Source organism: Calliphora vicina, chromosome 1 (genome assembly GCF_958450345.1).
Source record: "Calliphora vicina chromosome 1, idCalVici1.1, whole genome shotgun sequence".
Classification (NCBI taxonomy): Eukaryota; Metazoa; Arthropoda; class Insecta; order Diptera; family Calliphoridae; genus Calliphora; species Calliphora vicina.
In genome coordinates, this window is record NC_088780.1 from 52,368,074 (window position 1) to 52,383,432 (window position 15,359).

The window sequence follows — 15,359 nt, forward strand, 5'->3', positions numbered from 1 at the left end:
CAAGATGGATGCACATGTGCAGTTTCCATGGCAAAAATCAATGAAATAGACTATAAAATGCTCCCTATTCCTCCCTATTCGCCGAATTTAGCTCCGAGTGACTGTTTCTTGCTTCCGAACCTGAAGAAATAGTTTGGCGGAGAGGGATTTGGCTCGAACGATGAAATCTTCTCACAAAAAATACCTATTTTGAAGACCTCAATAAATCTTATTTTTTGGATGGGATAAACAAATTGGAGAAACGTTGGACAAAGTGCATAGAGCTCAAAGGAGACATTCTGATATTGCTATATATTTCTGGTATCTTATGAATGCATAGGACAATGTTTCCCTTACGGGTTTGGATGGTTTCTTGATTATCCTCATAGTTTCCATCTTGAGAGGAACTAAATTGATGAAATTTAGGCGTACACAAATATTTACATTCGATCCTATAAGGAGCATAGGACCTCATCATCGCAATCGTTTTTACTTCACTTCAGCTTTTATGCATTTTTTAGCCTCGCTATCAATTTGTCTTTGCCATGTATGTGCTGGACGGCCTCTTCTACGACTCCCCTGAGGGTCCATGGAGTGTGTGTCCAAGACAGTTCCAATTTCTTCTCTCTACACACAACGGTATTTGACGTGTTTCAGCCCAAAGATTGCTGTTTGAAATAGTTCGTGTGACTTTTTTTATACGGCTTACAGTGACTTTACTAGATCCCCCAATATTTCATTATTTATTACAAAGGGATTCAAGTCTCCAGAATTTATTCGCATAACTTTGGTCTTTTTGATATTGATTTTCAGATCGGCTTTCTCTGATATGAATGTGAGACACTTTAGAAAGCATATATCGTCTGCATATTCGAGGTCTTCCAGCCTTTCGTTCAGCCCCCATACGATCCTGCGGTTTCCCATCATTACCTGGTACATCACACTATCCAGCACTATATTGAACAGCAGTGGAGACATCACACTCTCTTGACGAATGACAGTGCCAACCACAAATTTCCAACTAAGCATAGCATCGTATAGAATTTGGCAGTTTGCCCCGGTGTACATACTTTTTATTAGTTGGTTGAGTTTAAGTGGTACCCCTTTACATTCGAGAGCATTTCAGTTACCGTTATGGGCCTGGGTGTCAAATGATTTCTCAATGACTGAGGTTCCTTACAAATCTCAAATTCGGTGAGTCAATCTTTAGTGGGCGAATGATCGATTGTTTGATTGACTGTCAAAGTTCATGTTTTCCAAATTTATCTCATAAAAAACTGGAAATGATGCCAAGTATGGCGGATATTGCCTAACACCGCAATTAAATTTTGCAATATTTACCAACATTATGCAAGTATAACAAGACTGACAGTAATGGCTGGAATTTTTTAAATTCTCTCCCTGACAATAACCATATGCCTAAAACACAAATGTCAGTTTGGGTAAAACCAGTCTTGAGAACCTATTAACATAGATGACAACTAGATAGGTAACTGAGTAACAAAAACCTAAGTCTACTGTCAAATTCCTAATTCATGATAAGTTAAGGAATACAAAACAAGTTCAGGTTAGTTCCGTGACCGGAACGTTCTGTTTCCCTCAAGTGAAACAAATTTAATTTCAAAAAACCTATAAATTGTTTTAATCCGATTTTGTGGCCCCTTTCATATGCAAAACAAAACAAGTTCGGATTAGTTCCGTTCTGTTTTGTTCCCCTTCCCTCTACAGTTAGTAAATGTTTTTTTCACATAAACAACAGTGTAATAACTACCTCCCCAAATACTTGTTGCATACTTAGATCAAAATTAAAATCGATCTTTAAAATAATTAAAAATCAAGCAAGTAAAATATTAAACAAAAAATATAACATTATGTATAAAAAAATAAACTATTTTTAATACGAAAATGAATTTAAAAATATAGCTATCCCTTATCTTTGCCAGGACCCACACTAACACCCAATAGATGTTCACCGGCCATCGTTAGACCGGCCGGTTGATGGGCATAGTTGCGTATCTGATGCAGCGATATCAATTGATTTGGAAACGAATTCGAAGCGTTATTTTGATTGACATTTTTATTTTGAAAACTAATGGCGTCATACAAATATGGACGCTGGCTCATTGCATGATGTGACAGGGTATTCAAATGTGGTGGCATCGAGTTGATCGGTGTAAATGCTGAATTTGTGGTGGTTTTTGTAATACTGGAGGCATCGTAAGGGCCCACAGTTGAGGGTGTTGAAACTGTATGGAGAAGAGAGAGAGATAATTAAATCATGAGATTATTAATAATTTTAAAAATGCGAGTTAACTGTACTACAGAAGGGGATACATTTTAAGAAGTATATAAATCAAAAAAATCAGTGGACTTTTGACAAAACAACATAAGTGGAATTTTCAAATTTTTCAGGACAGCGTAAAATCTGTTGAATTGATTGATAACTCTATGCAACAAATGAAGACTTTTGGAAAAACACAAGATCACGACAGTATAGGTTCGACTCTACTACCAAAGGCTATTAAAACCTTATAATCAGTTTGTCCATTTTGGTGACCAATTTTTTTTTTATGGCCCCCAAAGTGTCTGAAAATCAGTGGGGCCTTTAAAAAAGGTGTCATCAGTTTTTGGTTAACAGCTAATTCAGACTTTGTGATACGGCTTAATTATACCCTACACCACCATAGTGGGGAGGGTATTATGCGTTTGTGCAGATGTTTGTAACGTCCAAAAATATTAGTCTAGCACCCACCTTAAAGTATACCGATCGACTTAGAATCACTTTCTGAGTCGATTAAACGATGTCCGTCCGTCCGTCCGTCCGTCCGTCCGTCCGTCTGGTTGGCTGGCTGGCTGTCCATGTAAACCTTGTGCGCAAAGTACAGGTCGCAATTTTGAATATATTTCGATAAAATTTGGTACCTATAATTTTTTCGGCCCAAGGACGAACCCTATTGAAACTGGCTGAAATCGGTCCATTATTTCATATAGCCCCCATACAAATGTCCTCCCGAAATTGGACTTTATCGGTCATAAATGTTTATTTATATATGTATCTACACAAATTTCGCTCCAAATAACTTTTATACATACGAAATTCATGTCACCAAATTTTATTACGATCGGTGCATAATTAGTCATAGCTCCCATATAAGACCCGCTTCCGAAAATCACTTTAACGTGCATAAATCGCTTAAAAATGTTGGTATACACACAAAATTCAACATAGTTGACTTTAATATAGACATAAATCACACGACCTAATTTTATGGTGATCGGTCCATAATTGGTCATAGCTCCCATATAAGGCCCACTTCCAAAAATCACTCAAAAATATAAATTATTGATATTTTAAAAGAAAAATATTTTTACTCATTTACTTGGTGTAGGGTATTATATGGTCGGGCTTGACCGACCATACTTTCTTACTTGTTTTATATGGCAATAATAAAGCTAAGAGTCCGCCAAATAAATTTCTTTAAAATTTTTTCCAAAAAATAGATTTTTCCTGCACTTTTGTTGAAAAAATATAGGAAGAAAATTTTTTTTTTACTTTTTTTAGAATAACTTCCAGGGACTCCTAATTATGCCCTACACCACCATAGTGGGGAGGGTATTATGCGTTTGTGCAGATGTTTGTAACGCCCAAAAATATTAGTCTAACACCCACCTTAAAATATACCGATCGACTTTTAATGATATTTCGATCAAATTTGGTACATATTATTTTTTCAGCCCAAGGACCAAGCCTATTGAAACTCGCTGAAATCGATCCATTATTTCACCTAGCCCCCATACAAATGTCCTTCCGAAATTGGACTTTATCGGTCATAAATGTTTAATTTATATATGTATCTCCACAAATTCCGCTCCAAATAAGTTTTATATATATAAAATTCATGTCACCAAATTTTGTTACGATCGGTCCATAATTAGTCATAGCTCCCATATAGACCCGCTTCCGAAAATCACTTTAACGTGCATAAATCGCTTAAAAATGTTTGTATACTCACAAAATTCAACATAGTAAACTTTCATATAGATATAAATCACACGAACTAATTTCATGGTGATCGGTCCATAATTGGTCATAGCCCCCACTTCCGAAAATCTCTCAAAAATACAAATTATTGAAATTTTAAAAGAAAAATGTTTTTACTCTTTTACTTAGTGTAGGGTATTATATGGTCGGGCTTGACCGACCATACTTTCTTACTTGTTTTTCAATAACAATATTTTGCATAGTTGTAGCTACGGTAAATCTGAATAACTCTTGTGAACATATCAATGCAATCCGAACATATTCTAAATAGCTGTCAAAAATCACTTTGTAGCATAACAATTTTAGTTTTTACTATTTTTTGACTCTAAAACAAAAATTTTTTGTTAAAAATTTATGTTCGAGTGTATACTTCTCTATTGTGCTGGAATAACGAAGAGTGGGCAAATCATTATCGGTATGATCCGGGCGCATCACTTTATCCAATCTTGATCACGCAAGACCGGCTTGATGCAAGATATGAAAAAACATTAAAATTTTTGAAAGTGGGCATGGTTCGTGGAACTTCTGAAGAGTAAATATAAGCTTTTTATATAAGTTTTTGATATCGATGGAAACCTTATGACTTGTAGATTGACATTTTAGTGAAATGAATTAATTTTGTTTTTTTTCGGACGTATTTTACCTTAAAAACAACAATATTATAAAATGGTGATTTTCCATCAAGAAAAATAAAAACTTTGAATTAATGAAAAATTTTAACAGTTACAGATATCACAACAAAATTTGAAAGTAATGTAGATCCAAATGTTCTTAAGTCAGTGGCATCACTAATGTTGCCATTCTTTGTTTTCAAACATCGAAATTCCTAAAACGGGGAAAATGTGTTCCAAAAACATTTTTTTTTAGAAAATAGCCCACTTTGACGTTATTTACAGTATGATAATAAAAACGTTTTGTATGTATATAAACAACATATAGGGCTATACAAATATGTCGAGTTTCTGAGGATCGGTGATTTGCGTTTTTAGAATTTTTTACTCAAACCTAAAATTTTGTTTAAAAATTGAGCAAGTTTGGATAGGGCTGGGGGGTACAATGTCCGCTTAAGTTAGTCAAATTTTACTTTATACGTTTTTGCGTTAAGTTCTCTTTCCAAATCATAAGAAATGTATATAGCCACGAAGAAAATTAGTTTGAATGCGTGTAACTTTTTGTAGGGACGAAATAATTGTTATCAGATTTGTTTTATTTTCTTTAGAATTTTATCATACGTCATATATAAAAAAGAAATTTCGACCTTTCGTAGGCCCATCATATATAAAATACAAAAAAAATTTGAGCAAAATTTAAAAAAAAAATAAACCTAAATATCTCTTGAACTAAAGCGATAACCTACAGATAAAAATATATTTTTGTAGATCTTCTCAAGGACTATCTATATTTTTAATTTCAGCTCATTCGGATCACAAATGGCTTTTTGGCGATTTTTTTTTAAATGTGTGACATTGAGGGTCCACTCACTGATCCGAACACCTCAGCCGAGTAAATAATACAGCACAACATAGAAGTGTGGACTTGATCATACTATTTTAATAGTATGATCAAATAGTATGTTTTAGAGTCAAAAAATAGTAAAAACGAAAATTGTTAAGGTACAAAGTGATGTTTATGTGCTATTTAGAGTGACTAGACACGTTCAGAATGCATTGATATGTTCTCAAGAGTTGTTCAACCTTACCGTAGCTATAACTTTGCTAAATATTGTTAGTGAAAAATTAGGATAAAAAAAAAAAATTTGTTTTCCTATATTTTTTCAACAAAAGTGCAGGAAAAAGCTATTTTTTCTCAAAGAATTATGCAAAGCATTCGAAATTCCTTTTTCAATTCAACAGTTTTAATGTTGTTCTGAAAAAATAGAAAATTCCACTTAAGTTGTTTTGTCAAAAGTCCAAAGAAATTTAGTCATTGATTTCATATATTATCATGATATATTGATTTATATATAATGTTTGACAATCTGATCAGCCTTTAGCAAAACATAAAATTCATCCAAACAACTCACCTATATCCTCTCGACCATTGTCATTCATACGATGGTGATTTTGCAAATCATTGTGTGGATTGTTGGCGCCAGTCGCCTGATGATTCGTATAGTCCATATGAGTTTGGCCTTGTTGTTGTGTCGGAGGTTGTTGCTGTTGTTGGGGATTCGTCTGTTGCGGATGATGATGCTGCTGCTGGCCCGTCGGCTGTTGCCCATTGTGAGCCTGTTGCTGCTGCTGTTGTTGATGGTGTTGTTGATGGGGATGTTGCTGCTGCTGTTGCTGGGGTTGTTGCTGATGCATGACATCGTTCATGTTGGCCGCCGAGTCGGGACTGACTTTGGGCCAATATGAGTTGTCGGTGGGTGCTATAGTTACCGGTGGTAATGAGATATTATTACGGTTGTGTTGATTTCCGGTGCCAGGATGACCTACGCCGCCGCTTCCGACACCTGCTGTGGCAGTAGCATTATTAGTTGTGGTATTACTTCCTACAGCTGCATTATTGTTACTATTACCTGTTGCTGTTCCAGTTCCTGTCCCAGTTCCGGTGGCCGAATTACTGCCCGCATTTGTGGCCACAATGGGCGGTCGTTTGTCTGTTCTCTCCGAGTGCTTTTGCATATGTTTGTTTAGATATGTTTCCTGTGTGTACGATTTGCCGCAATACTGGCAAATGTGCGTCTTCAAATGCTTGGACTCTTTGTGCTTGGGTATGTGATCCAAGAGCGAGGCCTCGTCCGAGAAACATTTATAGCAAGAGTTGCATTTGAAGGGTTTGTCAGTTTGGTGGCACCTGGAGTGAGATTGCAGATTGGAGAGTTGTGAGAAGGCCTTTTGGCAACCAGGATGTCGACACTTGTAAGGCTTGTCACCGGTATGCGTGCGTATGTGTTGTTGCAGATGCGAGAGTTGGGTAAACTTGCGTTGGCAAATCTCACAGCGATACGGTTTGATGCCCAAATGTATTCGTGTGTGTTGCGAGAGATACGACGAGTTGGCAAACGCTTTAGAGCATTGAGTACATTTATACGGCTTGGACTCACGCATATGCATTTGAGTATGTAGTTGGAGATCAGCTTTTGAAGTGAAAATCTGAAAAATGTGAATTTTAACATTACTTTCAAATGAACTAATCAGAAAAGAAAGCTTTAAATATGTATATTGAGATACAAGTTGTTTTTGGTAATAATATGAAATATTGTGAATTTTTTTAGCCCCAAAAATACCTTGGTATCTTTAATATCTTGCATTTGCATTTGATGGTGAGGTGATGAAGTTGATGATGAAATTCCATTATTATTTGTTTCGTTCTGTTGCTGACGATTTTGGGCCCGTGTTCCACCATTGTCCACACTATTGCTGGTCACTATTATATGCTGATTGGGATTTGTATAGATTTTCGATTTACGTCCTCTTCCCCCCGAAGTCGGTTGGCTAGAACTTACAACTGATCCTGTTGTAGAATCCGCCAATTTGCCATCCATGCAACCGGCTTTAGTATGTTGCATCTGAACATTTTCTGTGCCCGCACCATTGCCCGTTGTAGTCGAAACTGTACCTTGAAGGTGGTATTGAGGTTGTTGGTGCTGCTGATGGGGCTGATTGGTGTAATTCAAGACAGATGTTCTTAGGTCGGCCGTATTGGAGAAAACACTCAACGGTCCCAAGGTGACGCGTTCATTAAGGGTGTTGCGTAATTGGTCTATGGAACGATGTACCGCTTGCGAGTAATCCCCGCCCGGTGGTATTTCACCAATCAGTGGTGAGTTGTGATGATAGTCAAGACCACCACCAATTGGCCGATATTCAAGTAAACGACTTTCCATTGTTTCTTTTAAGCAGTTCATATAAGCTCACGAATATTTTCTTTAGGTTGTGTTGTTTGTAGTTTTGGTTTTAACTTTTTCTACACTTTTAACTCTGAAGTTTTATTAACATTTTGTTTGATTTTACGAAATATGTATGTAGTATATTATTAGTTTAGTTTAGGAACCGCAATTGTCTTTTAGCATTTTAGTTATTAAATTTTTGATTTTTAGCTTATTTTCACAATTATATTTAGGACATTTTACCTAGTGCTATATAAAGTTAGAAATATATTTATAAATATAAAATAATAATAATAATAACAGTAGCTGGCTGCAACGATAATCTAAATTGCTTCTTGCTTTGGGACAAACAAATTAATATTCCTTGTTGAACCTTTACTATTCTCAATTCGATAATATTTGGTATATATGTTTTCATGGACATACAAAATTTAAAGTTCTCCAGAATTTCAAAATTCGCTTTAGTTTGGTTTTTTATATAGGTTTAAAGTTCGTATTTTTTAATAGATGCGTGCAAAATACCCAAAAATTATATTGTTAATAACGCTAGAACTATTAGTCAGATTTTATAATTTTTTATGTCATATAAAAGTTAATAAATCGATCTTTTTAAAGTTTTTTTTCCCTAGAAATCCGTTTCTCTTTAAAACACATTTATAGCAGAGAAGCTTTTCCTTAAACAAAGGCTATTTCAAAAAGGTGTCATCCATTATGCAAAATTGTCCTTATATAAGAGCATTTGCACGATTGAAAACATATATAAAATTCAGATACTCAATATAATTGAAATTACTTTTGAAAACAAACATCGGCCAAGCCAGCCAAAAAAATTAAAGACCAAAAATTGGAGGCATTACTCCATGAATATTGTTTTGAAAATCAAGAGCTTGCAAAATCATTGCCGGCCACTCAATCAGCAATTTTAAAACGTTTAAAAGCAGCATTATTCATCCAAAAGCAGTGAAATTGGGTACCATTCGAATTGAAGCTGAGAGACCTTGAAAGACGATTTTTTTATCTCTGAAATGGTGCTTCAACGCTATAAAAGAAAATCATTTTTGCACCGAATCATTACTTGCGATGAAAAATGGATCTATTACGATAACCCGAAGCGTAAGAGATCGTTTGTGAATCGTATTTGGGATACGCTTCACTTTGGAAACAGAGTATCCTTGATTGTTTTTTGGTTTTTGGAGGAGCAGTTTTTTTAGCTCGGAATCCATATTTTGCCAGAAAGATGGGGAAAGGTCATACCTAACAATGCACAGTGGGGCAGAATCAAAATTTTTTGGAAATAAATATGGCATTTCTAAACGGCTGGTCCAATAGGGATACAAATTGACGTGAGCGTAGAGGGTACAATCGACATGGAAAATTTTAAAACATGTGGAATTTTTTAGTTTCCCATCCGATTTCAAAGAGAGCTCTTATGATTTCCGAGTTATAGGCATACAATTAAAATTTTAAAATTTGGCCATACCTTCGTTCATTTATTTTAAAAATATAGGGCATACTTTTACAACAAATGGACTAGATTTGTTATTTAGACATCTAAATTACTAATAATATACAAAAGATTTCAGAGCAATGTCAATAATATCTTTTTTATTAAAAAAAAACTTTAAGAACATTTAACCATTTTATGTTTTTCTGTAAGGTATTTTTACGGAGAAAATTTTGGTATAAAAATTTGGAATTTGACCTCTTTTTTATCAAAATTTCAAATTTGAAAACCTTGATGTGTTCTAGGGTATTCATTTGACTAATGATCGTTCGATTAATCGAATAATTTCTTACGAATAATTATTCGAACAATTTAAAAATGGCCATTTTCGAATAATTCGAACAATTTTATGTAGAATAATCGAATACAACGAATAAATGTTTTTTTTTTTTTTTTTTATTTATTTAGTTTACTATCATCATTACATTAAAAATATATAAATATTATTAAATACATCTTTTGAGTTTTTACTTAAAAGTATTGCAACAAATATTAGCTTAATTTAATGACAAAAATACACAACTTGTTTATATGTTATTTACAATGTAAGGGAAAAAGATAGAGAAAACCTTTAATCTTTAAGAAACGCTCAACAATAAACCTTACTTTAACTTTATTTCTAAAGTTAAAAAAGGTGTTAATGTTAAAGGTTTCTTATTACATCATAATTTGAAGATCTGTTTCGATCTTCAAATTTTTTAGTTAATTTACTAATAACTGTTATAAACATATCCTGTTTAAATTTTGTATGAAGTCTATTAGTTGAAAACCGCCTGGGCAAGTTAAATATAATTTTTAGATTTTTATTTTGAATTATTTGCATTTTCTTAAGATATGTTTTAGCACATTTTTCGGACCAAACTTGACACCCATAGGTCATTATTGGACGAATACACATTTTGTAAAGCAATATTTTGTTTTTGTGGTTCAATGTTGATTTATGATTTAGCAGGGGAAACAATGCCCTCCCACATTTAATCGCTTTATCGCATGACTGGAGAATATGATGTCGAAATGTTAATTTTTTGTCAAGGAAAATGCCTAAATACTTTATCGTTTCTAAAATAGGAATTTCTACACCATCTATAGTAAGAGGAATGCTAGGTATTCTCTTAGGGGATTTGTTGAAGGGAAATATTATAGTCTGTGTTTTTGTTTGGTTAATTTTGATTTTCCATTTAATAAAGTAGTTTTGAACATGTAAGAGAGCGTTTCTCATTCTTTTGACTATAGCATTTGAAAGTTTTCCTCTGATTATAATTGCCGTATCATCTGCATACAATGCTGCGGATTGATCCTTTTGAGTTTTCAAGTCTGAAATATATATAGAATACAATGTGGGTGACAAAACAGATCCTTGAGGTACGCCAGCAAGAATATTACGTTCACTTGATTGTTCGTTTCCAATATGTACCACAAAGAGTCTTTCGCTCAAAAAGCTTTGAATAATCTTTTGGAGATAAATTGGATAGCCTAACATATTTAGTTTATAAACAAGGCCATCATGCCATATAGAGTCAAAGGCTTTCTCTATGTCCACACAGACAATTCCCGTACTTTTACGCTCTACTTTATTTTTAGCTATAATGTTGACAATTCTTCGGATTTGGTGAACTGTAGAGTGGTCCCTCCGGAAACCAAATTGTTCTTTTTGTAAAACATTGTTGTCTTCCGTGAACTCATTAAGTCTGCATAATATGATTTTTTCAAAAACCTTGTCAAGGCAGTTTAGCATACTGATTGGGCGATAACTATTTGGCGATTTATTGTTTTTGCCTGGTTTTAAAATCGGTATAACTTTAGCTGTTTTGAAGAGTTTTGGAAAATATCCATTTTCCAAGCACCAGTTAAATATTTTCATTAAAAGAGCGAAGAAGTCATCAGACATATTCTTTAAAATAATTGGGTGTATCCCATCTAATCCTGGGGCTTTTGAATTTTTTAAAGTTTTTACATAATATCGTATTTCATCAACCGTTGTTAAAAACTGTTGGGTGGTGTTAGGTATTTCTTGATTTTTAAGCCATTTAATATGCCTTTTAACCTTATCATCAATTGGCGAGACTAAATTGTGGGTAGTTTTGTGGTAGTTTTCAAAAACTTCAGCAATAACATTAGCTTTTTCTTTGTTATTACATATTTCAGCGCCATCTATGAACAAACTCCCTAACGATGATTTTTTCCCTTTCATGGCTTTAGTTAACTTCCAGAATTTTTTGCTGCCAGGTGATAACCTTCGTATGAATTGATGCCAGCTGTTATTACGATCATTGTGAATGTTTTGTTTTATTAGATTAGTCAGCTGTTTTAGAATACATATTATTAAGTTTCTCTCTGATTGATTTGTTGTTCTCTGAAGTTTTCTTCTGTATCTATTTCTTTGGCCAATTAAAAACAAACTATTTTGTGATAATTTTCTTTGCCATTGCTGTCTGTTGGCCACTGGAATTTTTGTGAAGGCTTCCTGAACAATGTGAGTGGTCTTGGAGAGTGTTTGTTCGATATTTGTGTACGATAAGACTGCAGATTGTAAGCTGCTATTTCTGAGCTCATTATCAACAAATTTTGCAATTTCCTTCCAGTTGGCCATGTTATACAAGGGGACCAGTGATGTTTTTTTAATTACGGAACCAAAGATTTTGCATGTTATTGGGACGTGGTCTGAGTTCAACAATTCTGGATGTGTTACAATTTGTGAAATATGTAGATTGGAATTACTAAGTAGAATGTCAACCACTGATGACTGTGTGTGAGATGAAGTTTGACCAAAACGTGTAAAAGTGTCTGAAGAATATATATAATATTGAGAATTAAGTTGGTGATTGTAAAGGCTGTTACCGGCAGCATTATTTTGTTGGCAATTCCAACTGGTATGGTGCGCATTAAAGTCACCAAATATAAAATAGTCTGTCGTTCCTCGGGTGATAATATTAAGATCGTCAACAAATGTATTAGTATATTTTGGACAATAAACCGAAGAAAAACGAACAGTTCTATTGTTTATATTTATTGTAATGGAGATATTTTCCAAGTTTGATGTTGAAAATCTTGAAATATGTTCGTGAGGAATTGAATTTCTTATTGCTATCAGAACTCCGCCGCCGTGTGTCAGTCTGTCCTCTCGATAAACTTTAAAATTTATTAGTTTGAATTTGTGTTTCGGTTTTAGAAATGTTTCGTTTATAAATACTACATCTATTTGTTTTTGACTTAAAACTTGTTCTAATTGTGAGATAGCGACAGGTGTTGTTATGCCCTGTGCATTCCAATGCATAACATTGAGTCTCCATATTGTTGTATTAGATAACATGTCTAAGCATGTTTCCAAGTACTCTCAATTTATCGTACTTTGTTTTACATTTTTCTAAAGCATCTATTGCTTCGAAATAAATATCTAAAATTTGTTGGTTTGACAGATTATCGTTGTTGTCTGTTTTTCTATTGCTAGAACTGGCAATTTCGGCATAAGAAATTTTGTTATTATTTTTACCTTTTCTTTGTTGGGAGAATGATGGCATATCGTTGTTTGTAGGCAAAAAGTGTTCATCATCAGTTGTGTAGCAGTCCATACTACTGTTGTTTCTAAATCTAGTAGGGCGCATCTTATTAGTAGCTCTGCTTCGAATATCCAAGTATTCCTTTCTAGATGGACAGTGGGGGTCGTCAGCACGATGGTTTACATTCTTTAAGTTGTTTTTGATGCAATTAAAGCATTTGTATATGACGGGACCATCTGTCGGTGTTTTATTTAGCTGGCAGATAGAATAATCGTGTGATCCACCACAACCAAGACATGCTACAGTTCTAAAACAGTTTGCTGCACCATGGCCATACATAGCACATTTACTGCACTGTGTAGGGCCTCTATTGTGGCGAATTGGATTTCTCCAATGTACAACTATTCCCAGAACGTATTTTATTTTCATTACCTCTCGCTTTGTAATTTGATCCCGGTTAAATTCCAACATGTACAGAGCATCATCTGGATTGGATCTTGAGGTTGTTATTTCCTTTATGTTCACAGGTTCTATGTTGAATGCATTTTTAAATTCGTTTTTAATTGTGGCAGTGCTGATTTGTGGTAGACCAAACAACATTAATTTGAACTCTTTATTATCCTTAATAGGGTGCGTAAAAAATTTATACTGATTAGTTTTTAACTTTTTACAGATTTCCTCATAATCGGTTTGCGAGTTAGGAATTAGTTTGGTTCCAATTGAAATCCTTTTATATTTACAGCAGTCTCCTAACATATTTATGATTGTGGTGAACTTATGACAAATGTCCACTGTGATTGGAGGGATTTTTATAATCACTTCTCTGTTAGCATCGTTATCCACACTGGAAATATCATCATCTTCGAGGTCAGAAAATATCTGATATCTATTACCGCTGGGTTTTGATTTTTTGAATCTAGGATTGTTACCCCAGAACATTTTGCGTTTTGAAGACATATTCAATTAAATTCAAAAAATTAGAATAATGAACAAAAAAAAAAAGAAAATTAAGCAACAGCTGTTTGATTACAGAAAACACTTCTGAATGCTGAGAGAGCCAGCAAACGACAACGAATAAATGTAAATATATTTAAATTTATTCAATTGCTTAAAATTTTTCATAATTTCAAATTTAAATAAGTAATAACGAAAAAATCACAAAAATTGTATTGTTTCTGAAATTCGACAAATAACTAAAGACAAAGAGACTTTCGATCACTGTAGATGAGTGTTCCGATAGCTCCTTCTATAAATATATAAATATTACTGCAAGAAGTTACAATTCTAAAAACAAATCTTTCAAAATTTTTAACTTAGGAATGAAAATAAAATTTACGGAATAAATTATTTGTTATTTAGCTGGCGAAATATTAGAAGAATCGCAATTAATAATCAAAATATTAACTTAGATTAAAGTGGAGTTTAATGTGGTGGAGAATGTGATTTTGAAACGGTCGTCGAAAGTGATATTGAGGATGACATTTATAATGATAACGTTGATATAGACAAAGGCCATGATCTTAAAATATATGTACATATATAAGTGATGTTATTAACGTAAGTGTTGCAAAATATTTAATAAATCGAATGATAAACACAAATATTGCAAACTAACGTTTTGTTGCAAGAAAAGCATGGATTTCGTCTTATACGTGATTTTGAACATCGTTGAACATCTTTGTCTAACATGGTAACAAGCTTTTTGCGTATTTGTAAATGCGTCAATCATGCACTGCCTGACTTTAAATTAGACACGTTCACTGATAATGATATCAAACTTTGGACAGATTCCCTTTAGTGTGTAATTCCCCAAGACCACTTTATTAAGCGAAGATTTGGCAACGTTGATAGAGCTTGATGTATAATACAATTTGTTATAAATAATTTAGAAATAGTGAATAATTAATTTACTAAAGAATCAGTTACTCAATTTAAGACCCGAACTAATGAACGACATAAAAAGTTCTTAATACGTTTATATTGTATTTGAATTTAGGATCATGTGCAACTAGCTCAAATTTGTTTAAGCATAGCTCCAAAATGGGAACTAATGGTTTTGCTAGTCAATTGTTTTGTAGATTGTTCGAGAGTTAATCTGATCAGAATATTGCTGTTGAAAATTTAATGATGGACTTTGTTTTAGAATGTTTTTTAACATTATCAATACTTCAGTTGTTAACTTTAACGTTATTTTTTGTTTTTCTTTAACAATAAAATATTAAAAAACCGACATCAAAATCGAATAATTCGAATACGCTAATGTGTTCCATATTTATCCACAAAGTATTTTCCCAGTCCCGAAGTAAATGTGGACCCTATGAGCAAAATTGAAAAATACCATTTTTGGGATTTTCGCTCCATTTTTTAGGAATTGTGGGATTTCCTTTGACTTTTTGACAAGTTTTTTTACATTTTGTTATTTCTATTGACAATGTTGAATATTTCATTGAGTTTTATTAATAAATAAAGATTTTATTACATATTTCTGGGACTCAAATGGTC

The 15,359-nt window shown here is 33.6% G+C and overlaps 1 protein-coding gene and 1 long non-coding RNA gene across 2 annotated transcripts; one reads left to right on the top strand and one right to left on the bottom strand.

The window, feature by feature from the left end:
* Window positions 1-1,902: 1,902 nt before the first annotated feature.
* On the bottom strand, window positions 1,903-8,081 carry rn (rotund). Its single transcript, XM_065513226.1, has 3 exons — window positions 7,254-8,081; window positions 6,045-7,119; window positions 1,903-2,225 (listed from the first exon to the last, which is right to left on the bottom strand). Exons 1-3 carry the CDS (start codon window positions 7,872-7,874, stop codon window positions 1,903-1,905), a joined length of 2,019 nt encoding a protein of 672 aa, XP_065369298.1. The 5' UTR covers window positions 7,875-8,081.
* A 3,528-nt stretch (window positions 8,082-11,609) lies between these two features.
* On the top strand, window positions 11,610-12,348 carry LOC135961678 (uncharacterized). Its single transcript, XR_010576612.1, has 2 exons — window positions 11,610-11,869; window positions 11,943-12,348. It is a non-coding gene; the product is annotated as an uncharacterized LOC135961678 (long non-coding RNA).
* Window positions 12,349-15,359: the final 3,011 nt, after the last annotated feature.